This window comes from Lathyrus oleraceus, chromosome 4 (genome assembly GCF_024323335.1).
Source record: "Lathyrus oleraceus cultivar Zhongwan6 chromosome 4, CAAS_Psat_ZW6_1.0, whole genome shotgun sequence".
Lineage (NCBI taxonomy): Eukaryota > Viridiplantae > Streptophyta > Magnoliopsida > Fabales > Fabaceae > Lathyrus > Lathyrus oleraceus.
This window is the reverse complement of record NC_066582.1, coordinates 453,453,110-453,479,360: the sequence shown is the minus strand read 5'-3', so window position 1 is coordinate 453,479,360 and position 26,251 is coordinate 453,453,110. Positions and strand designations below refer to the sequence as shown.

The 26,251-nt window shown below is 32.6% G+C and overlaps 1 protein-coding gene across 1 annotated transcript; it reads right to left on the bottom strand.

The window, feature by feature from the left end:
- Positions 1 to 14,748: 14,748 nt before the first annotated feature.
- Positions 14,749 to 15,281, bottom strand: LOC127135650 (uncharacterized). Its single transcript, XM_051062307.1, has 2 exons — positions 15,185 to 15,281; positions 14,749 to 15,083 (listed from the first exon to the last, which is right to left on the bottom strand). Exons 1-2 carry the CDS (start codon positions 15,269 to 15,271, stop codon positions 14,796 to 14,798), a joined length of 375 nt encoding a protein of 124 aa, XP_050918264.1. The 5' UTR covers positions 15,272 to 15,281; the 3' UTR covers positions 14,749 to 14,795.
- Positions 15,282 to 26,251: the final 10,970 nt, after the last annotated feature.

The window sequence follows — 26,251 nt, the reverse complement described above, 5'->3', positions numbered from 1 at the left end:
ATGTTAATTCTGATACTTTCTCTTCCCTTGATCTGAGCTTGATCAAGTAACCCAACAATGCCAATTTGATCCACCGTCCCACGCTACTCCTTTGCAAGAACCTTTCATTCTTCAAAGTCTCACTCGATCGTATCCAATTTGCAAATTGTTGTAACCCAATATTTACCAATATGATCCACCGTCCACGGTTAATCCTTTGCAACAAAAAAAAACAGTTCTTCAAAGCTTTCACTTGATCGGATCCAAATTGTGTAATCTTGTCTGAAACCTTCAAATCCCAAATTGATCTTGAAGGAAGATCTCATCTTGGTTTTCTTATTTGAAACCTCAAAGATCTTTCAAACTAATTAATTATAACCTAATACTAATTGGACCTTATCAAACTATCTTTTGATCACACAACAAAAGTTATCATGTGCAGTTATTGTATGAATGCAATGAGAGAGGATGAAGATGATGAAAATCTCTTTGAATCTTTCAGGTTTCTTATCTCATAGTGTAAAAAGATGCATGAATGACTATATATATATATATATATATATATATATATATATATATATATATATATATATATATATATATATATATATATATATATATATATATATATATATATATATATAAGTAAGTGTGTGTAAAGTAGAAAACAGAACATGAATGGGTTGCAAAATTAAAAATTTAGACATTTTGAACAGTGGGAGTCGACCCAATCGAGGAGGGATTTGACCCCTAAGGGCAAGGGAGTTGACCCATGTTTCCTGGGAGTCGACCCATGCTGGATAGGGATTGAATATTCAAAAATAGATTCCAGTGGGAGTTGGGCCATAGAATGAGGGAGTCGACCCATCCTGGATAGAGATTTAAATTTTAAAAAAATAGCTTTCAGAGGGAGTTGACCCACAACTCAAGGGAGTCGACTCCAAAACCCCTATGTATCGACTCCAATTGGACAATGAATTTTCTCTTCAATATGCTTTCGAGGGAGTCGACCCCTAGCACGGGTGTGTCGACTCCAAACATGATTTTTCACAAAAATGCATATTTTTGACATTTTTAACTTGTCCAAATGCTTTTGACTTGATCTAAAAGAGTCCTAAGATGAAAATGCAACCTAGACATAGAGAGATAAGATCTAATGTACAAATACTAATTTCCCAGTTTTGACATCAATCAAAAACCTCTAAGAGAATAGTACACTCATAAACTCCCTTTTTTTGTGATGGCAAAACATATGACGTATTTGTAGTCTTTGATCAGAGCTCCCCCTGAATGTGTGCATCTTCCCTTAATCATTTTTCAACTAGACCTTGCTACTTTTCTCTTGACATATCTTTCCCCGTTTGACAACATCAAAAATAAGAAAAGGCATCCATGAGAATTATCTTATATCACACACACACACACACACACACACACACACACGCACGCACGCACACACACACACACACACACACACACACACATATATATATATATATATATATATATATATATATATATATATATATATATATATATATATATATATATATATATATATATATATATATATATATCATTAATAAAACATAGGCGTTTGCAAAGATAAGATCATTAATAAAACATCACTCACATTGAATTGTGTAAATGTTGAAAGACAATGCCTAAACATAAATAAAAGCATTTAAAGCAACAAAATAACATGATTTCCACAGCCCATGCCCAATAATATATACAGTAAACATGAAAGATGATGGATATAATACAATAAAAAAACTCTTGTGTTGCTACAAAAGCGACGCGTTTATGTGACATATACCTTTGGTGCTCCTGAGTGTGGCACACGCATGTGCTTTAGCAAGGAGATATATAGATTTACCACCACTCAAACCCAAAACAGAGATGTTATCATAATAATGACACACTACAAGAATTTTATTGACATTACAACATGTTCAAATATATTTCATTCCGGAATAGATAACATGCTTATACACCCAAAACATATTTCAAGTATGGAACAAAAATAGCATGAAGTCGCTATAAGCATATAAATTGAAATACATCAATTGAAAATTTTGAAAGTAAACGTTCATGAATTAGTTCATACACCAAGCATATCAAGCATTTGGAACATAAACAACATGCAAAAGTAAAAGCTTACTTCCAAAGAGGGAAAATGGAACAATATTACCTCGCTCATGAATTGATGAAGGATGCACTCATATGTGATTGAACTTCCAAGGAAAGTTAGAGCAAAAGTATATAAAGTGCATGCAATAAATCATATTTAGGCAAGATTTGAGATATCAAGTATTCCTAATTCCCTTCAAATGTTGAAAAATGGTTCAGTCGCAAGAGGTTTTGTAAAGATATCCCCAAGTTGACTTCTGCTATCAACATGCTCAAATACGACGTCTCCTTTTTCAACATGGTCACGTATGAAGTGGTGACGTGTATCAATATGTTTAGTGCAATAGTGTAACACCAAATTTTTTGTTAGATTAATAGCACTAGTGTTGTCGCACATAATATGAATATGTTATAGTTTAATATCAAAATCAAGTAGTTGTTGTTTGAGCCACAAAATTTGAACACAACAACTACTGGTTGCTATGTATTCCGCCTCGACAGTTGACAAAGCAACGAAAAACCTTTTTCTTACTATGCCAACTTACTAAGGAGTTTGAAAACATGTATCAAGTTCCACTAGTACTTTTCCTATTTGATTTGAAATAGGAGAAATTGGAATCGGTATAAGCAACCAAATTATAATCTCTTCCCTTGGAATACCAAATTCCATACTTAGATGTACCATAAAGGTATCTAAGAACGCGCTTTACAGCTTTTAAATGTTATTCCTTATTAGCTGATCAATAACAAACACTCATACACACGCTAAACATAATGTTTGTCCTATATGTAGTAAGATATAAAAGAGAACCAATCATACTGTTACAACGCGAAAAACAACTGACAGAAAAAAAAACTGTTTACAGAGCCGCCACCGACGTTATTCATCCTATGACGGAAAGGAAGCGCAGGACTAACCTAAGAAAGGGAAAGGAATGGTCTTACGACCAGAGATTGCAAGGTACGGGAGTCGGTTACGCAAGGGGAAGGTATTAGCACCCCTCACGTCCGCCGTACTCGACGGGATCCACGCTCAAAAGAATAGGAAAAGGTTGCTAATAAACTGCTCAAAGAAATTGCACACACTGGAATAATAAAACAGGTGAAAGAAGATGGAGGAAATGGACTCGGTAGGACGTCGCATCCTGGGCCTACGTAGTTTGTCAGAAATAAACATCAGAGTCAATGTAGTTCGGGGAAAGGGAGGCATGCTCGCTAGGACATCGCGTCCTATGCCTACGTATCTTCTCTATCCATAGTAAGAATCAGAGCACTCGTAGCTCAGCTAACGCACGCCGAAACAAAACACCAGAAGAGAGACGCTGAGACGTCAAAAGAAACACTCAACAAGAAACAGAATGCCAATACATGGACTTATATCCGACTCCAAACAAACAACACAAACAAGGAAACAGAATGCCAATATATGGACTTATATCTGACTCCTAACAAACAACACAAACAAGGAAACAGAATGCCAATACATGGACTTACATCCGACTCCAAACAATAGCACACGCTAACCAGCGAACACCAAAGAAAAAGGTTATCAGATTGACAAACTAATAGGGAGTCTGGAACTCGAGCCTAATAGTTGTCACACAAACACAAAGAGACGCTGAGACGTCAAAAGAAACAAAAAGGTTTAAAAAGAAAAAAGGGCACCCGGAGAGATCTCGCTCGATCTCCTGCCTATGTATCTCATCTGGTATGAGAATCAGGGCGACGTAGTTCCCCTTAACAGGGGAAAAAACAAACTAATAGGGAGTCTGGAACTCGAGCCTAATAGTTGCATAAACAAAAAGAGACGCTGAGACGTCAAAAGAAAAAAAAAGGTTGAACGCACTCAAAAAAACAAAAGGTTGCCCGGAGAGATCTCGCTCGATCTCCTGCCTACGTATCTCATCTGGTATGAGAATCAGGGCGACGTAGTTCCCCTTAACAGGGGTACAACTCTCTCCTAACCAGAGACCAGGGAAACAACAAACTAATAGGAAGACTGACTCGAGCCTAATAGTTGTCATGCAAACAAATCCCTAGGTTGAGGTCTCTAACATACATCCTACTCGCTCTGGAAGCGATCATACAACTCCTACAGAAATGGAGATGAGAAGAGGAAAGCAGATAAACACATTAACATAAGTGAACAAGCATCACTCACTATATACAAACAAGAGGCTTCAAACCAAGGGGTAGGCTTTAGTCAAGAGGGGTCATATCAACCTCGACAAACAAGCCAAACTGTAAGGGTAAACAGGAGCTCTTAACCACTAACATTGAGAGTTAGGGTGAGCAGATCAAAATGGTAATGAGGTTGAGACCTCATGCTCTTAACCCTGGCCAAGGTGAGCTCATGATAAAGAAAGCGTGGGGATCCAGAAAGAGGGACCCTATTCCACTTGACTGACTCTATACAAAGATCTTGGGTACATGTTCTAGAGCATCAGCACGTAGTGCGAGCATAAAGAACGACTCACTGAATAACAGGGGATTGATTGCTAATCCCTTCTATCTGTCAATTGCCTCTTCACTTAGGAGGACTTATCAAGTAACATGCCTCACTTGGAGGTCTTTGGCACAAATGTAAACAATCACAAACAGAGCCTCTTAAGGAGGACTTCAGCAAAATGCCTGCCAAAAAGGTGACAGGACTTCCAGACTACATGGAGTAAGAAGGCTAAACTACCTCAGTGGTGTATCAACCACACTCCAAAGCTTAAACAAAAGCAAAGCTAGCAAGCAACTAATGTACCTGTACAAAAGCTTAAACAGTTAATATCTCAACCAGAAAACCAACAGACAACAGTGGAACTTTCCAATATTTACAACTCAATGAACAATGATCAATGCACTCAAGTGAAGCAATGAGCATCAATTAGAACCTACAAAACAGCAAGAGTTAGTACTCAAAGGCATTTGTATCTCACAAAGTGAGAACAAGTCAACCCTCAATGCTAAATGTCCAAACCTGAAACACAAAGCACAATTAGCTTATGTACAAAACACTAGTACAAAGACTAGGTTCAAAACCAAATCAAATGATCAAAACAGAAGTCAATCTTTTGCACAAAGCAAATTCACACATGTCATAAGATGTCCTCAAAAATACCAATATCAATGCACAAGGCAAATGCATCAAATAATTCATGTCATGCAACGGCAAACAATGTGCACAAAGTTGGACATCCAAATTAGAAAATCCAAATCAAAACAGAAATGCATCCAATGAACATGAAATTTTTTATGCAAGTTACTCATGTTATGAACAAACATCATGCAAAAAATCAAATCCAGAAGAGCTCAAATGATAGGTAAACAAAAATGCACAAATTGAATACCAAAAATGTGACACAAATTGTCACAACATATCTTCATGTGTCCAAAACAGTGATAGCATATGATAAAAATTCCAAACCAAAGCTCAAAAATCATATCACATGTGAAGATCAAGCATACCAAATTTCAGATCAATTGGATCAACACATAGCATTTCACAAAGCATTTAATGTAGCATATCAATTTGGCATAAGGTTCAATCAAAAATCACACATTAAAAATCCAGAAACAAACAATTCATGAAATTAATGCTATAAAAAACTAGAGATCAAAACAAGAATATGAAAAAAAATTGGACTCAAATTGAAGCATTCTACAATTTTTAATGATTTTTTAAAGATGAACAAAATATTTGAAATAATAAAAGAAAATGGAGGGAAAATAGAATTTGAATAAAATTAGCATTATGCATGAGCTGGGAATCGAACACACGCACAAAGAAATGAGAATTCCAATTTAATCCAGAAAATGACATGGCCTGGAATCGAACTCACGCATCCACGGGAAATGAAAAACCAAATGAAATTCAGAAAACGCCATAGCCTGGAATCGAACTCACGCAGCCACGGATCAGAAGCCTAATGAAACGCTGCGTTTCATTTAATATGTGGCAGCCTCGTCATCAGGTCAAAGCATACAAGGCGAGTCAAAAGAAGCATGGCCAATGGAATTGCCAAACAGGCGCGCACGTGGATCCAACGTGGACCAAACCCTAAGGAAACATAACCAGACGCCGGAACAGTAGTTCCGGTCGTCTTCTCCGGCGGAGATCAACATATTTTTTTCCAGAATTCAATGAAATCTATATCAATCAAAAGCTCTCGCCAAGCACATTCCAAATATCATACTAGTTAATCCTAATTCTTCCTATATTTTCTGGATCGAAGGCAAACATTTCCATGAACAAAACTTTAATTCATCACCACATGCTCATTTCTCATCCATTTTCAAATCTAAACACATCAGCATCATCTACGAAGCAAGATCTACATGTTTATGGCAATAAAATAGCAAAAGAAGAGGACGAAATTTTCACCTACTTGAAATGGCAGTGACTGTACGCGTGTCCTCAAGTGCTCTCAATCTCCAGATCTTCTCCAATAATCCTCCTATGAAGCTTTAAGCCAAAATGCACGGTTGAAATCTCTCAGATCTTGCTTAATTTTCAAGCTCCATCAACATGTCCAAGCTCATGAATCAGCACGAATCTTGCTCAATTCCTCAAATAGATGGTTGGATATTGCTCAGGTTTACACAAAGATCATGAATATGCAAAGAGAATGAAGGTTTGTGTGGAGAAATTTGAAATTCAAGGAGAGAGAATTTTTGGAGGGAAATGGAAAATTCTAGATCTCAAATTCTGTTATGAGCAAAAACAATTAGGGTTTGGCTTTTATATGGTTCACTAATCACAATGCTAATCCAATTTAGGCCTTGTTAAACATGATTAGTGAGAATTGAAATGAATTGCAAAAAATGCAAAAGTGTGCTACATGGCCATGCAACACGTGAACAGTACATGCAATGGCTTCAAATTCACTTAAAATCAGCCAATGGTCATGATGGAATGGTTAAATTGCTTGTAGCTTGAGCCAAATTCAAATTATGAAATTTCCCTCCAAAATGCACATGTATGAACAAATGATCATATGAACTTCTTCCATGCATGGCAAGGCTTCATTTGAAAAGTATTGGTCATGAGAAGTATTTTTCAAAAAGAATGGACCAATTTGGAGTCTTGAATCAAAAGTTATGCCACTTTGAAATTCCATGTATACTTTGTGATCATTTGGCCATAACTTCTCAACCAATCATCAGATGATCATGAAATAGGACTTTTTGAAAAGGGGAGAAAAAGATCTTCAACTTTCATGTTCACCAAAAATCCATTTGAAGCTTCTTTGATGTTGAAAAGTCAAGTTGAATATGGACCAAAAACTTGCCATTTTTGGAAACTTAAAATTACAGGTCACTTTCCATTTTTAGAAACTTTTGCCATGACTTCAAAATCTTCAAGATAGATGTTTAGAATGACAAATGGACCTCTTTTGAACATGATTGAGGTGTCTCAACTCATTTCCCCACCTCAAAGCCCTCAGTTGACTGCACAATTGACTTTTTGGTCCTCAGATGACCTTGACATGCCCTGATCAGCTTGAACCTCCACCACTTGGGGAAATTGCTCAGAAATGAAACCCTAGCTCATGTAAGCCCAATATAATGATCATGTGATCCTCATCATCAGCAAATACCTTATTTCTTTGAGAAGCCCTGGTTGAAAGAAAGTCATTGATTAGGGTTGACCAGAGGTCAAAACCCTAATCCAAAGGAACTTGAGGATGAATCTTGAAACCCTTGATGATGATAGAACCATGATGATGGTAATATACCCTTGCAATCAAGATAATACTCAAGACCTTTGAAGGATCAGGAAACCCTAATTGAAGCCCATGCCCTCAGATGGTTGATCATCAATTCATAGAAACCCTCAGGCTTGAATCATGTAACTTTTCCATCTTCTGAAAAAGACTTTGGAGGATGACCTTCTTATTTTCATATGATATGCAAAATGCAATGCCTAATGTCTTAAAATTTGAAATGCAATATGTCAAACTAGTCCCAAGAAGAGGAGGGCAAATTTTTAGGTGTTACACATACCTCTATACTTCTTGACATCAACATCCTTACCATTTTCACCTTTTTCCAAGTTTCCATTTGTGGGAATTGGTGTGTCAATTGATTTTGCATCTTCCATACCAAATCTCTTTAGCAATTCGTTGTGATATTTCATTTGACACACGAATGTCCTATCATTAAGTTGCTTAATTTTAATACCAAGGAAGTAATTCAACTCCCCATTGAAACTCATCTCAAACTCACACTGCATAAGCTTAGAAAACTCATTGACAAGTTGCATGTTAGTGGAACCAAAGATGATATCATCGACATAAACTTGAACTAGAAGAGTATATTTTCCTTGACGCTTAATGAAAAGTGTAGTGTCTACCTTCCACTGGAGTATCCTTGATTGATTAAAAACTTACTAAGTCATTCATACCAAGCCCTAGGTGCTTGTTTGAGACCATATAAAGCTCGTTTTAGTTTATAAACATGATTAGCATACTCGTGAATTTCAAACCGAGAAGTTGAACCATATACACTTCCTCATTAATGTATCCATTAAGGAAAGCACTTTTCACGTCCATTTGAAATAACTTGAAATCTTGGAGCAAGCATAAGATAGTATAAGGTGTATATCCTCGAGGCGAGAAATCGAAGGATAAGTTTCCTCATGATCAATGCCCTCATCTTGGTTATAACCTTGAGCAACTAGTCGGGCTTTGTTCCAAGTTATAACTCCGTTTTCGTCGAGTTTATTTCTAAAAACTCATTTGGTGCCAATAATATGATGATCTTTTGGATGAGGGATAAGGTCTCAAACATCATTTCTTTTAAATTGGTTTAATTCATCTTGCATGGCCATAAGCCAGTTTTCATCAAGTAAGGTATCTTTGGCATTTTTAGGTTCAACTTGTGAAACAAATGTAAAGTGATAACAAAAATTACTTATTTTAGAGGGTGTTATCGCTCCTTTGGTGATATCTCCAAGTATGTTGTCGATAGGATGATCTTTGGAGGTTCTCCAAGCCAAAGGTAGATCGTCCATTACAACTGGACTTTCAACCTTCTCCTCTTCGCAATTGTTATCTTCTTCTTTCTCATGTTCCACTGCTTTGGGCTAATCAATTCCTTTTTCAGGTTCTTTGAGAATGTCTTATGAAGATACACATGCATCATGAAAAGAAACACCTTTCCTGATATTTTTCGGATAAGATTCACCAAAAATGACGTGTATTGACTCTTCAACAATAAGTAATCTTTTGTTATAAACCCTATAAGATTTTCAAGACATAGGGCATCCAAGGAATATACCTTCATTGGCTTTTGTATCGAACTTACCAAGATTGTCCTTTCCATTATTCAAAACAAAACATTTTCATCCAAAAACGTGAAGATGTGAAAAATTAGGTTTTCTACCCTTAAGTAGTCCATAGGGAGTTTTGTCTAAAATAGGACGTATTAGTATCCTATTCAAGACATAACATACCATGCTAATGACATCTTCCTATAAATACTTAGGTATATTACCTTCATTGAGCATAGGTGTAGCCAACTCCTCTAAAACATGATTTTTACGCTCAACAACACCGTTTTATTGTGGAGTGCTTGGAGTGGAGAAGTTATATTTAATGCCATGTTTATCATAATACTTCTCAGAGAGGTGATTTAAAATTCCCATCCATGTTCACTTTTGATAGAAAAAAAATTCAAATTCATCTTATTTTGGGATAACCTAGCAAATTGTTTGAAAGCTAAAAAAGTCTCATATTTACTATACAAAAACACGACCCAACAAAATCTCAAGTAATCTCTACTATCACAGAACCATAATAGTTACCGCCTATGCTTTTGGTTCTTGAGGGACCAAAGAGATCCGTATGAAGAAGCTCAAGAGGTCTCGAAGTTGAAACAATGTTTTTTAATTTAAATGAGACTCTTGTTTGCGTGCCCATTTGGCATGCATCGCATAGATGGTCTTTTGCAAACTTTCTTTTTGGTAGACCGATTACTAAATCTTTTGAAGTCACTCTTTTTAGTAAATCAAAGTTGACATGAGCTAGGTGTCTATGCAATAACCAAGAGTCTTCCTCATGGTCACTAGACACTTAGTTCCTACCAAGGATATGTCATCTAAGTTAAGCATATAGGTGTTATTAACCCTCAAGCTTTTAAACATACAATCCTTCTTTTTATTATGTTCAAACAAGCAACAAGTATTTGTAAAAGTAACTTTAAAGTCATTGTCATGTAGTTGACTAATGCTAAGGAGGCTATGTTTAAGATCATTAACTAACATAACATCGGAGATAGTAGTAGACTAGGGATTACCTACACTACCTTTTTCAAGTATTGCTTCCTTAGAGATATGTAAAAGAAAATTTTAATTTGGTGATGTTATATTCTTATTGTGCTACTTATTTTCTGTTAAAATATGCAGTTGCAGACGAGTTACTTGAGGACATTGACGATTCAAGTTTGGGGTTATGATGATAGTTCGTCATTGCATGAATTTAGTCGAAGAATCGGATCAAAACAAGTGAAAGTTAAACTAAAATGAAGAAGAAAGACCAAAAAATAAGGAAAGAATAGTTAAGTGTGAAGAAACCGAACTTAGTGAAAATTTGGGTGAAAAAGAGAGCAAAAGAGGCAACTTTCGGAAAAAATCATGCGCACCATCGTGCAGCATCGCGTGTGCGATAGGGTCATAAAAGTTGCATCGCTCGCGCGATTCAAGTCATCACGTGCGCGATGGTTCCTTTTTATGGGTTTTTTCTGACGCATCTGATTCATTCTGAGCTCTTTTTAAGGGAAATTTCTGCACTTTGATAAGAGTTGCAAATTTTGGAGAGCAAAACATGATTTTAATAGCATCAAAGGTGATTTTTAGGGCATTGGAGACCATTACTTCAAGAGAATTCATATGTTATTTTCATCTATCAATTATGGTATTGTAATCGGAATTATGAGTAGCTAAGCTCCTTTAGGTTAAGTTGTGTTATGATGAACTTATTTCAATATTGTTAGGTAATATGTTGATTTGAATTTGTATGAACCTTTTGATCTATAATGTGATTCAATTGCTTATTGTTCTTAATGCTTTTTATATGAGATACTCTTTTAAATTGATTTTGGGCACATAGAAAATACTAAACCTTAGCCTATGTGTTAGACCTAGGGCAAATGTTGTACTTACACTGATTGAATAGGAATATGAGACATCGAATAGTGGCATAGGGAATTAACATTTTCTGCATCGCCTAATTCTACTTTAGCTGGTGGACTATGGATAAGAAGCTTTAAGTTGTGATTAGTGATTTATTTCGTGAGGGATCGGTTATAACGACTTTGTTAATTCGCCGTGGGGTTATAGTAATAAGATCATTCATATAAGGCATCAAACATTAATAATAGCGAAATAGAGGATTCTAAACATAACTTGACCGCTTTAGTAATTTTTTTAAACTCTAATTTACTTTTTGCATTGCAACTCAAAAATCCCCCATTTTTACTAGTTTTTATACATTGCACACATTTTATCTTGTTAGAAGGCAGCCTCTGCGGATTCGATATTTTTATTACTGCGACACTATCGATACACTTACTGAGAAGTCATCATATACATACCTCAGTCAATTTTTTCTCATGGATAACTATATGTGGCACTATCAATGGTTACTTCAAAAAAAGGATTAAAGATGTTGTTAATCGATGATGAAGGTCAAGATACAACTGAAACTGAAAATTTCGTTTACAAAGAGGTCTTTCGTAATATCAGTAGTTATTTGCTTACTTATTTATCAACAATCATGTGACGTGAAATAGTATACTTTATGCAAGTCTAAATTTTAGATTAAATTATATTATGTTATAAGTTTGTTTGCAATTTTTTCATACATTATATTGATTTATATATACAATGTTCTAAAATACTCGTGCATCACAAGGGTTAATGTCTAGTTATATATAAATTAATTCAGCTCGGTTTTTTTATCGAGGCTCTTGAATATTTAAGATCATGTGCGATGGCTCATCCTGCACACTCACAGGGTCGGCCATGCTCCTGTCAGACGGTCTAGCATATCTTCACCATACTAATACTTTTTTTATGGCTTTAAAAAAAATTGAGTTGTTAAGTTTCTTTCAAAGTTATATTGGGGACATAAGATTGTTTTAGTTATGTTATTTTCAACATTTACACAAAATCCTTGTAAATATTTTATTATTCTTATATTATTTTTAATGCAGAATTTAATGTATGAGAATAGTGTTCTTTACTTGTGAATAGGCATGGCAACGGGGCGGGTCGGGGACGGTTTTTACCTCCCCCAAATCCCCAAACAATCCATGTTCCCCGTCCCAAACCCAAACGGGGATGGGGAATCAAAACTCAAACCCGTCCCAAACGGGTTCGGGTTGTGTTCAGGTATCCTCGACCCGTCACCATTCATTTAGTAAAATATATTTTTTTAATAGAAATATTTATTTTTTCCAAAATAAAATTACATTACAAATAATAAAATAAAACAATCTAAAAAAATTTCATACATACATTTCAAATATTTTAAATAATAAATTCAAATTAAAATATCAAAACATTAAACACATATTTAATATTCTAAATTATCAAAAATAAATAATAATATACATAATGAAATAAACGGGGCGAGTTCGAGGACGGGTTCGGGGTGGGTACTAGTGTCTCCATTACCCGACTCGTCCCCATATTTTATAATCGGGGAAAATTCAAACCCAAACCCAAACCCAGTCAAAGCGGGTTTTCCCCGTCAACTTCGGGGCGGGTTCGGGTGGGTACCCGCGGATATGGGTTATGTTGTCCTGCCTACTTGTGAAATATATTAAGTTAAGATATATTTATATTCTAGAAAAGTATATTTTGCCTTAAATAGTCTTTTGGTTTCTATAACTTTCTTTGTTTTTGTTTTTGTTTTTCGTCTCTCTATTTTATTTTTTTTGATAAAGTTCTTAAATGTTGAATTACATTTGGTTTTAGTTCTTAATGTTGAATTTTTCTTCGAATTTTCCTCCGAATTTTAACTTTAGAGACTAAAATCAAAAAGATTTTAACATTCATAGATTATTTCGAGAAGAAAAAAAATATAGGGACAAAAAAAAAATATGTCAATTTACAAAGATAAAAAAATCATTTTACTAGTGAAGTTTATTTTGTCAAATACTTTTTCACTATCAAATTCCTTAAAATCATTTAAAAACCCATTTCAATTATAAAAAAAAAACTATATCTAATAAGATTTTAATAAGTTTTTGATATCAATGTATATATTTTTTATTTTTACGTTCTCATAATTTAATAATGAAATTCTTTTAGAAGATTATAGTTCGAAGAACTTTTCAGCAATGTTTTAAAAACTGGACAGAATCGTCCAGTTCAACCGGTTGGACCAGGAACCGGAGATGAATTCGGTTGGATCAACCTTTGAAAATCGCTAGTGGGTCAAAATTAAAGTAAAATCAGAAAACCCGGATTAAACCTTTCAAAATTATTTGAACCAAAGAACCGGAGTCGGTTTTGTAAAACCGTCTGGTTCAAAAAAATGCATCAAATTGTACATTTTAAAAAAAAATGCATCAAATTAAACATTTTTTTTAAAAATGTAATATGTCAATAGCAAAATTTAACATACATTCCCTAATCACAAAAAAGGATTCCGTATTTTTTTTACAACCATAAAAACTTCTAAGTTTTGTCAGACCATTATAGTTTTTCTTTCAACCACATTTGATCATCATAACGCTGTCTCTTTCAAACATGGTCACGATGTCCAACTCAATATTGATTGTCGTTCAAGTTAATATTGTTTGTTGTTTTCAATTAAGACTTATTTGTCGTAGTTCAACTCAAATTTGTTTTTGTTCTTTAATGAAATATATTGTATTATTTATTTTTGATATTCTATCTTATTTAATTTAGGTATTCTTAATTATATGAACTTTATTTTACTCATAATTCTATTATTTTAATTTTAGTTTAAATTAATTTAACTTATTTTATTGTAATTCTTTAATTTGGTCAAATTATTCTTAAATGAAGGTTGAATTGAAGTGAAGAACTATGTTATGTTATTATATGTATTATCGATATTGCTGTATTAAATTTGTAATTGAGTTTTAAAATATTTATTTTTTTAAGCTGTGAATATATGATTATGTGTGATATATCTATGAAATTTAGTTTTATATTATTAGTTTATTTAATAAATGGTCTGACCATAGATTTAATCGGTTGAACCAATTAAATCCTAAACCGCAAGTTTCACCGATTGAATCCTCGATCCGATTTTTAAAATATTATTTTTAAGAAAATAAAACAAAACAAAAAAATAATATATTTATATAGACCGGCGGCTTATTTGACCCTGTTTATTATACATTTTCATTCTCAAGAATGAATTTTGTACAAAATTTATTTACTTTCATTTACTATTCATTCTAAGAAAATATCAAATAAATGCAAAATATGTTTATGAAATAATTTTGTTCTTTCCTTAAGACATTAAACATCTATTATCAAAAGTTACAAATCATTCACAAATTGTCTTAAATTTATTAAATTTTTTATATAGATTTTAATATTTCTTATATTTTTGTTAATAGTATATGATAAACAGCAAAATTATTTGTAACCATGAAAAGGTACGATAAATTACGAATACAAATTTTATTAATTTTCACACGATTTGGTTAAATCATGGAAGTCGCCCAACTATACCATTACAGATAAAGCATCGAAACACAGGTTGGTCCACAATACAATAAATAGTGATGTCGTCGCAACAAGTAATGCAAAAAAGATAAACACTTGAAACACCATCTGAATTTTGAGAATTTGTTATCATTTGACGAGTATCAGGGCAATCTATAGATGCTGACCACAAAAAATTGTTCCAAAACACTCCTCTTCTGATGTTCACCAGGGGCCTAAAATCATATATGAAGAATCCATTCTCTATATGCTTGTAGAAAATTAGTCCTGTCTATATAATAGAGAAAATTTAAAAACAAACAAAATACATATATTAGTTCCAATTTAACTATTACTAATAAGAAGAAAAAATTAGATAAATGAAATAGAAACCTCAACATCATAAATTTGTTTCCATGGAAAAGGAACGGTAGTATTCGGATTATCTTTGAGGAAGTTCAATAACTCTGAAATATTCATGATGAATAAAAAATTTATTAGAACTAAGATATGACATAATTCATAGAGAATAGAGATATTTATAATCAATTTTTAAGATTTATTATTTTAAAAAAATTATATACTTATAAGATAATTACGCCGGTCAAATATAATATAGTAACGTTTATATTTATATTCAATATTGTTTTTTATTTTAAAAAAATATTTATGTATTATTTAAAATATTTTATATTTGAAGGCAATTATATATTTTTAAATTGAAAAAGTTTAGGTATTTTCCTTTTAATTTAAAGAATTAGTAATAAATAAACTTATTTTAAAAAACCAAAACATGTGACTAATGACTTTACTAAAAAAAATATGAAAGTTGTCATTCATATATTAATATTTTAATCATCTAAAATCTATAGTAAGTCAACAATCTAAAATAAAAAGTTGATGAGTTCATAATATATATGACTCTCTTTATTACATAAATATGTTAAACTATAATCCATCAAATTAATCACCTAAATTGAAATATAAACTAGAGTCTCCATTATTAATCACATGGTTCTCATTTATATTATTGAGTGCGCTCACTTAATATATTAAATATATCGTTATGGTCAAAGTCATCATCGAACTTTTTTATTTATCTTCCTCGCAAAGTTTTACCTTAATAATGCGTTTGTACGAAGAAATTGTTTGAAATTATATAATTTTAAAAGGTAATTCAAATTATTTTATCTAAGTTATATTGTTTGGATATTAAATTGGGAGAATTAAAAAAAATTGTAAATATTTTTGTAAGAAAATTTAGGAAATTTCGAATATAACTTTAAAATAAGAATTTAAAGTTACTCTTTATTTTATATATTTTACTTTATATGTTGTGAATCTTGTTGAAGTTTACACTAAACTTCCATTGATGTATAAGAGAACAAGGTGAAAATGAAGAATGAAGAGAATATACAGAGAAGTAAAATTTATGTAATTAATTTTCAAACTCAATTTCTCAAATGAATTTTATTGCAAATTCAACTAATATTGGGTTTAAATACAATCACCTAAATTCAAATGTAAATGAAATGCAAACTCAAATACAAATGAAACGCAAACTAACTTGAAATAAATTACATTATATTTAACACAATCCCTTAATTCATATTGAAGTTTAAAATTCAACAACGACAATTTCATCCCTCAAATTGATGAAGTGTTCAGTTTTGATCGCCTTGGTCAGCACATATGCAAGTTGCTTATGAGTGTTGATATGAGCAACTTCAAGTACTTCATTGTGATGGTGCAGAAAATGGTATTTAGTATCAATGTGCTTGATTCTTCCATGCAACAATAGATTCTTAACAAGACTTATGGAAGATTTATTGTCAATCATCAACCTAACTAGTTTGCTCACTTTGAATGTCAGTTCCTGCAACAAATTCATCAGCCAAACAGCCTGACAAACTAACAAAAGTATCAATTATATATTCAACTTCATAGGTTGATAATGCAACCATTGATTACTTCTTGGAGTGTCAAGAAATGGGAGCCATTAGATACATGAACAAGTATTTGTAGTATTTCTTTTGTCCACTTTGTCACCACACCAGTCACAATCTGAATAAAATATTAGCTCAGCATTATCTGACACTCCAGATGAAAAAAAAATTACATGCCTCAGAGTTCCTTTTACATACCTCAAAATTCTTACTGCAGCTTGGTAATGTGACCACTTTGGTTTACTCATAAACCTACTCACCATTCCAACTGCATAATATATGCCAAGATTGGTATTATAGAGATATCTCAGACAACCAATCAACTTTTTTAAGGTTGTAGCATCTACATCCTCACCATCAGAATCCATCTTATGGTTTGTCTCAGCGGGTGTGACTGCTAACTTATAAATCATCAACTTAAATCTCTTTAGCAACTCAAATTCATACTTCAGTTACTGCACAATGATTCCCTTTTTGGAGTGTAAATTCTCCATCCCTAGAAAATATACCATATTTCCAAGGTCGGTTATATCAAATTTATTCATCAACACTTTTTTTTTAACTTTTTTATTTCATAAATACAGCTCCCTGTCAGAAGTATGTAATCCACATAAAGACACACTAGAATCACATTGCCATAAGAAGTATGTTGCACATACACACCATATTCTATTTCACATTTTTGAAACCCATATGCTTGAAAAATGAATCAATTTTCATATTCCTAGCCGTTTGAGCTTGTTTCAGCTTGTACATCATCCCTTCTTTGTTCTCTTTCACAAATCTAGGAGGTTGTAACACATAAACTTCTTCTTGCAATGGACTATTCAGAAAAGTTGACTTTACATCTAAATGTATCATATGCCAATTCATATTTCCAGCTATAGTAATAATCAATCTTATGGTTTCATGTCTAGCTATAGGTACAAACACTTCAAAGTACTATAAACCAGGCTTTTGTAGGAATCCTCTAGCTACTAACCTTGCTTAATGCTTAGCAACTGAACCATTTGGCTTAAGCTTTATCTTGAAAACCCATCTCACACTGATGGCTTTCTTGTTATGAGGTAGAGCAGACAATTTCCATGTCATGTTTCTTACAATGGCCTAAAGTTATTCCTTCTTGGCGTTTACCCACACCTTCTTCTTGAGAGCCTCATCAATGCTGAAAGGTTCAGAGTCTACCATCATGGCACTCTGTACGACTTCCCCTTTAGAGTCAATCTCAGTATCATGCAGTAACTCAAAGTCTGCAAGTCTCCTTGATATTTTTCTAACTCTATGTGGCCTCTGGAACTATGCAAGTTCACCTTCAAAAGCAAGATCACCTTCATAAGCTCCACCTTCAGATGTTCCACCTTCACAGGCAGGACCACCTTCACAGGATGGATCACCTTCAAAGGTTGGGTTACCTTTAGATTCAGGTCTACCATCAGAATCAGAGTCACCTTTAGAGTCAGACTCTCCTTCAAAGTCAGACTCACCTTCAGAGTCAGAGTCTCCTTCAGAGGCAGAATCAGACTCTAGTGTGGACATTGCACTATAGTTGGATTGACACTTTATCTAATCCCATGTTTTCGTATTCTTTCACTATAACATCTCTGTTGACTTTAACTTTGTTGTTGACTAGGAAATATAGCTTATAAGAACATGTACAATGGTAACATATAAGCAACATGACCCTGCTTCTGTCATCCAATTTCCTTATAGTAGCATTTGGTATGTGTTTGTAACATACAAAACCAAACACCTTGAAATGGATAACACTTTGTTTTCTTCCAGTCCACTTCTCGATAGAAACTACTTTATTTAACTTCTTTGTTGGGCATCTGTTGAGCGTATATGTTGATGTGTTAATTGTTTCACCCCATAATGTGTGAGATAGATTCTTCTCCTTCAACATGTTCCTTGTCATGTCAAGTAGTGTTATATTTCTCCTTTCAGTAATACCATTATGATGTGGAGTGTATGGAGTAGTCGCCTCATGCTAAATACCATGTTCCTCAAAGAACTTCTTAAACTCTATTGAGTTGAACTCACCTACACCATCGATTCTGAGGATCTTCAACCTTTGTCCACTTTGAAATTGTTGAACTCTGCAAACACTTCATGTTTGAATTTTATGAGTATTACCCATGTCATTCTTGTGAACTCATCCATAAATGACACAAAGTACTTGTTTCCTCCAAGTGAATGTGCCTCAAATGGCACACATACATCAGAATGCACCACACCTAAAGCATGGGTTTCTCTTTGAGGCATTTCTGATGAGAATGACAATCTTGATTGCTTATCTCTCATGCATATATCACATGATTTCTCTGGTGCCACAATCTTTGGAATTCCATGTACCAGATTCTTTGAACTCGGATGTCCTAAGCTTTTGTAGTTCATATGCCTCAATCACTTGTGCCATAACTCACTTTTCCCTTTAACACTTCTTACACTAAGGCATTGAGTGTTTGTTGTTGCAACATTCACCTTAAATGTTCTGTTTCTTCCCAATTCATACTGCATAATCAGCTTCTGATTACAATCATACAACTTCAAGAGATTGTCTTTCATGGTTACTGAAAAACCTTTTTCATTAGTTGATCTACACTCATCATATTTCTATTCATGCTGAGATTGTCCTTCAAGAGAGTGTTATATGGCTACAATTATGTAATCAAACTGAGGAGTAAGTAATCTCGATACCTTTTCAATGACTACTTGTTCAGAGAGAATTCCTCTACAAGACTTCATCTCATTTGTGACTACAATCACTCTGGAGATATAATACAGGGCCTTCTCATTGTCCTTCATGCTGAGATTCTCATATTGCTTGCATAGAGACTGCAACTTTACTTTCTTCACTGATGTGTCAGCATCATAGCACCGCACCAGTGTGTCCCACGACGCCTTTGTCGTTGTTGAATCAATAATTTTTTCAAACACCTTCGTATCCACACATTGATGGATATAGAACAACGCCTTCTGATCCTTCTTCCTCATTTCACATTGCACATTTCTTTGCGCTTTTATTTCATTTTCTGCAATCGGTATGTAACTGTCATTGACGAGATCAAGAACATCTTGAGCTCAAACAACACATGCATCTGAATCGACTACCTATTCCAATTCTTTTCGTCGAATACTTGAAGCTTTGTATTCGAGCTACCGTTTCCGTCATTCCTCTTCGTTCTTGTGCAAATCACTTAGTTCTCACCAACACTCGTGTTTCCCAAATCCTGAGTATCAAGATATGTGATTCTCTTCAATGTCGAATTTCAATTCAACGCAGATTTCAAGAACAAAATCAATCACACACCTCGCTACACCTGTGTTTCCCGTGAATCGAAACCAAACTCTGATACCAATTGTTTGAGTTTACACTAAACCTACATTGATACACAAGAGATGAAGATGAAGAATGCAGAGAATATATATATATATATATATATATATATATATATATATATAATATATATATATATATATATATATATATTATATATATATATATATATATATATATATATATATATATATATATATATATATATACATAGTTTAATTGAAATACACTGACAGTGTAAAGAGATTTTATACCGTCAGTTAATCATAGACGTCGGATATTAAAAGAAGTTTGACTTTTATTTCAAAAATCTATAAAGTAATACAAACGGATGATGGTGATGAATCGACAGTGTAAAACTTTTTACACTGGCAGTGTATAGTAATTAATCTCATATATATATATATATATATATATATATATATATATATATATATATATATATATATATATAATTGAAATTTTGTTGCAAATGCATTTAACATTGAATTTAAATACAATCACACAAATTCAAATATAAATGAAATACATACTCAAATACAAGTGAAATACAAACTAACTTGAAATGAATAACATTAGATTTAACAAATCTCAAATTAGTCTTTACAATTCTTTTAAATTATGCACATCGATGTTGTTAAAAACATTTAGATCTTTTATAAATAATTTTTTTACACATTAGTCCTTTTATATAATTTATAAATTGAAGCATAGAAAATATATTTTTTAAATCTTGTTAACCGTCCTTAGAACTTGTACAAATATTCAAATTGAATGTTCAAATCCTTAACACATTGAATATAGTCCCTTTTTCGATTATTTTAATTTATTATTCTCATATCTTTGTTTATTTTTATAAAAAAAGTCATAATTTTTCTTCCCTATACAAAATTATTTATATTTTTAAATTTATTAATTTATGTTAAATTGTTAAAAAAAACAAAATTTGGGTCAAGGAGAATATAATTTGAAAACTAGAACTTATAGAAATATTCACATGTAATATTCAAGTTTTCAACACAATACATTCCCTCATATTTATGATTTATTATTCATCTCAACTTATATGTCATTGTGATAATTTTTTTCAAATTATACTTTATTTTACAATATTAATGATATTAATGCTTATTTTTCAATTATATCATTTTTTATTTTTTTATAATTATTTTAATTAAAAGATTAATTACTATGTACTTTGAGTGTAAAAAAATTTACACTGACGGTTCATCACTATCACCCGTTTGTATTACTTTATAGATTTTACAAATAAAAGTCAAATGTATTCTAATATCCAATTAACTGACAGAATGTATTTCAATTAAAATGTTTAATTTATAATTCTCGTATTTTTAATGCATGATACTTTTTAAAATAACTCATAACTTCACTTTTTTTTAAGCAACACTAACTACATTTTTTTCATTTATATAAAATTGTCAGAGACATATAATTTATATTAAAAAAATATGATTTTGAATTTTTAGTTTAACAATTATTGGAACTTGTACAAATATTCACATTTTCAAAACTTCAACATATTGAATATACTCCCCTTTTTTAATTATTTTAATTTATTATTCTCATATCTTTAATACATATATTTTTTTAAAAAAAATTGATAACTTCTCTTTTTTATACAAAATTAATTTTATTTTTTCAATTAATTAATTTATATAAAATTGTCAAAGAAACATATATTCTTTAATAGCAAATGGAGAATCATATATTAAAATGAATAGAAAAGGAGTTACAAATGAAAAAACAAAAACAATAAAGAGAAAGTGCTCGAAGAACACCGTCTTTAAATATGCAGTAGAAAAAGAAATGAAAATTTTACTCTATACCCCACACTTATTCGTCTACCCCAACAATTTTGCAAATATTTCAAATTTATCTTTGTTAATTTCACTTTAATCTTTTATTTTTTATTATTCGTCCAAGTCATTCGAAATAAACGGTTGAGTATCCCTATTATACGAACCAGATAATTTGAGGTGAAGAAATTTTGTATGTTTATTCCTCAAATCGGAAATTTTAAAATAATGATTTCCGATTTATATAGTTACCACATCGGATAATATGTTGTTTAGTTATCCGTTTTCCAAAATTCAACTGAATAACTTCACAATGTATCTTCTGGTTTAAGTTTTTTTGCTGATAGAATATCTTATATGTAAGAGTTTCGGTGATGTATTGTTTACTAAACGGATTTCTTACTTCTAAGAGATCTGCAACGCAATTTTTTAATTTTTTTTTTAAGTTTTATTAAGTTTTTTACATTTATAACAGGTATGGATATTCCTTTGATGATATGCGATAAAAATCAGATATATAGGTAGATACCACAAAGATATTCTCAACTACAGAAAAATTTTGATACACGATAAGAGGCGACAAGATGGATTAGGGAGATTGGAATCAGGAATAGAGTGACAGTTATAATAACCTATTCGGATACCAGAACCAGCAAGAGAGGAAGAAGTGACAATATTATATTTGGTTGTGATAAAGGTGGGAAATACAAAGAAGTAGTAGTGAAACATAAAGTGCTACTAAGAAATGTGGTTGTCCATTCAAAATTAGGTCAACATCGTCAAAAGTTGGTTCTTGTTGGAAGATTGATGTAAAATATGGACTTCATAACCATGATTTATCGGATAGATTTGAATGTCATTCGTTTGTAGGTCGACTTAATGGTGATGAACAACAACATATTGTTGATTTGACAAAACATCGTGTTCCACCAAGACCCATATTGTTGTCATGGCAAGAATAAGATCCAAAGAATGCCACTCGGATCACGCAAATATATAAACATAAGAGTAAGATTCAGAAAGAGATAAGGGGTCCTAGAACGAAAATGCAACATTTGTTTAAGAAGATAGAGGATTATGATTATGTTTATTGGAGTAGAAAAAATATGACTCAAAAGTTGAGAGAGAGAGATATTTTGGGCTCACCCAGAATCAATGAAGTTGTTGAATATGTTTTCGAATGTGTTGATTATGGACAATACGTACAAAACAAATAAGTATAGACAACCTTTTTTTGAAAGTAGTTGGTATGACTTCAAATGAGTTAACATTTGTTGTTGCGTTTTCCTATATGGAAGCTGAAAGTAGAGAATTTTTGTTGGGTATTGGATAACTTGAAACTCTTGTTTACTAAGCAAAGGTTATGGCTACAAGTGATTTTGACTGATAGAGATCTTGCTTTGATGAAAGAAATTGAAACAATATTTCCAAAGACACTTAATTTTCTTTATCGATTTCATATCAAACCTCAAAAAAAGAAACCATCTAATAAGTTCATTGTACAATTTCCAAATCATATCAGACCATGTATTGATGACAATGTTGATGTTAAGAGTGATGGAAATTATGGGTTTATAGTCATTGCATCATTGCATGGATATGGTGAGAATGGTTGGCCAATTGTCTGTCGTGACTTAGATAATGAAATTAGATGTTCTATAAGCAGTCTCTATGAGAAGTTATCTAGAAGTCACTTATCAGAAGTGAGAGAACCTTTGATGATATCTTCTTTAGGTCCTCAACCACTAGAGAAATGGATGACATTACCAGAAATGAGTTATGTGATAGCAAATCGGTATAACATCATTCTCGTCTCTTTGACTTTCTTTTCTATGATGACTTCACATTCACCTAATGTGTCCATTTATTGCAATTGTTTTGTAAATCAAAATCATTGGGTTTAGGTAGTTAAATATTCATGCTTGTTAAGTTAATTATTTATCTTTCATTTATGCCTTAGTCATTTTTCTTTCTAAATAGGTAAACATAAACAAAGGATTTTCGTTGCCACCAGTATCGCACACCATATGCATATGAAAGGATTTGCTAGACAACTACAAATTGGCAACATCTTACACCTATAATGTCTAATATGTTAGATTATAATTACAATGTGATTATTATATTTTGGTTTATATTGACAATAGACTTCATGTTATATTGAATTCATGTTATATTTACATAAGTCTTAAAATAGTAAAGAAGTATCAATCATCATCTTCCTCATCAGCCTGAGATATTGTAATGTTTGGCAAGTCTTGTACTCTCTGGAGGTATTTGAATAAATGTTGGGTCAAACTCATCACGACGATTAAAGCTTTGAATTCCACCTAATTATTAATGATTTTGAATACCAATCTTAAATATTTCTTTATGATAATATTCCTCAGTATTTCTAGCACCACTACTTCTAGCACCACCTTTACCAACTTCCTTCTTTTAGGTTTGGTGTGCCATATACTAACAAGTAGGGGTGGCAAATGGGCATGCCCGCCCCCATTTAGACCCGTCCCGCAAAAGCCCACAAAAAAACAAGACGGAGCAGGACAGTCATAGTTAAGGATGTGGGCCTAAAACTTAAACCCGTCCCGCAAAAAAGTAAGGGCGAGGGCAGGGAAAACTCACGGACACTACGCTCTTTAAGCCTAAAAATGCAAAAATTTATGTAAATACATGTGTCCGCTAAAGCCCGTGAAAAAAACAAAGCGGGGCGGACATATTTGAAGATGAGGGCCTAAATCCTTGGCTCGCCCCACACAAAAGTGCGGACAAAACAGACATGCCCAACGAACCGAGCCCGTTTTGCCACCCCTATTAACAAGTTCCATATGTAAGAAGCTTTCTCACTTAGTAAGGAGTTTAGCAACTAAGAGCTTATGTCTCTCCTTAGGAGGAAATGTAAGTCGTATTATAATCACTCGACAAATCATGACATTATTCTTCGTACCAAGTAGGGGTATTGTAATCACTCGACAGATCTTGACACTATTCTTCCTACCAAGTGGGGGTAGTTTGTCTCACCATTACCTTGTTCCCCTGGAAGTAAGGCTTGCATTTTCTCATTGTTATCCTACCATCAAAATTTGATTCAAAAATCTACAATCATAAAGAAGACTCAATGATCAAAAATAAATTAAAGATAAAAGCGATAAAACAAACAACAACAAAATTGTATTAAGAAGCTCTCCATGAATGTATCAAAGACATCCAATTACAAATCCCCTTAAATTAGGTTCCCATACTAACATAAACATGTGATATTCAATGTTATTCTATGTTAAACTTAATACTTTCTCATATCTACAGATTTGGAAGAATTGATACATCGGATAATGAGACTTTGCGACAATTTTTTATTCTATTTTGATAGAACTAGGAGATTTTATTGATGGTTCATATTATGACATGAATAATATTGACAATTAGGTATTGCAGGGTGACCTTTTATCTCGGCGCAAATGGACAGAGCAGGTATCAAGAAAACAACCAAAACAATGTAAAAGTACTAAAAAACTTATAATAAAAAAACTGTGTATAATTAATGACAAGGATCAGAAGAAAGATTGTAATCATCGCAGGAAGAACAGTGACAGTAATAGACAAGTAATTGAAGTGATTAAAAACTGTGGGGAGAAGTCTAGATTATCATTCCATACTAGAATGCAACCCACGCCTTTTGTTACAACCCCTTTCAATTTGATATAGAAGACGTTGCGAATGTCACAGTGCAATAACTAAACAAAGGACAGGGGCCATCTCCAAATTTTGTTTTTTTTTTCTTAAAAACTTCAATTACTGTCACTACTACTACACAAATATATATTCTTCCAACTCAAACCTTTTACTATAACCCATCATTTCCTTGTCATTTCAGATCTAAGTATATGCATAGAAAGACAAACCCAGATGAAAAATTGAAAAACTTGCTTCATGAATCGAATGAAAAATTAAAACTTTTTTGTAAACAGGTTGAAAAATAATTGATTTGATTGTAACCAGAAAAGAAAAATGAAAAGGTAGAAGAGAGTGGTGAGGGATTGTGGAGAAATGAAGAACAGCGCCGCTAGTTGAAGAATTTAGGGTTGTGTTTGGGTCGGGTGGGGTAGTATAATTGGATTTTAGCCCAAAACATATTCAATGAAGGGTATTGTATTGCTATTAGCACCCTACTATTCTTATACTAATTTTGATTATTAATATCTTTATTCTATAAATATCACTTAATTTTTATCTCCAGTGATATTTAAATAATACATTTAAGTAATATAGATTTTATTGGATAGTATACTTTTATTGTAGTCTTTAAAACAAAAATGAAAGGGTATGTTTATATTGTTATTATAATTTTATAAATATATTT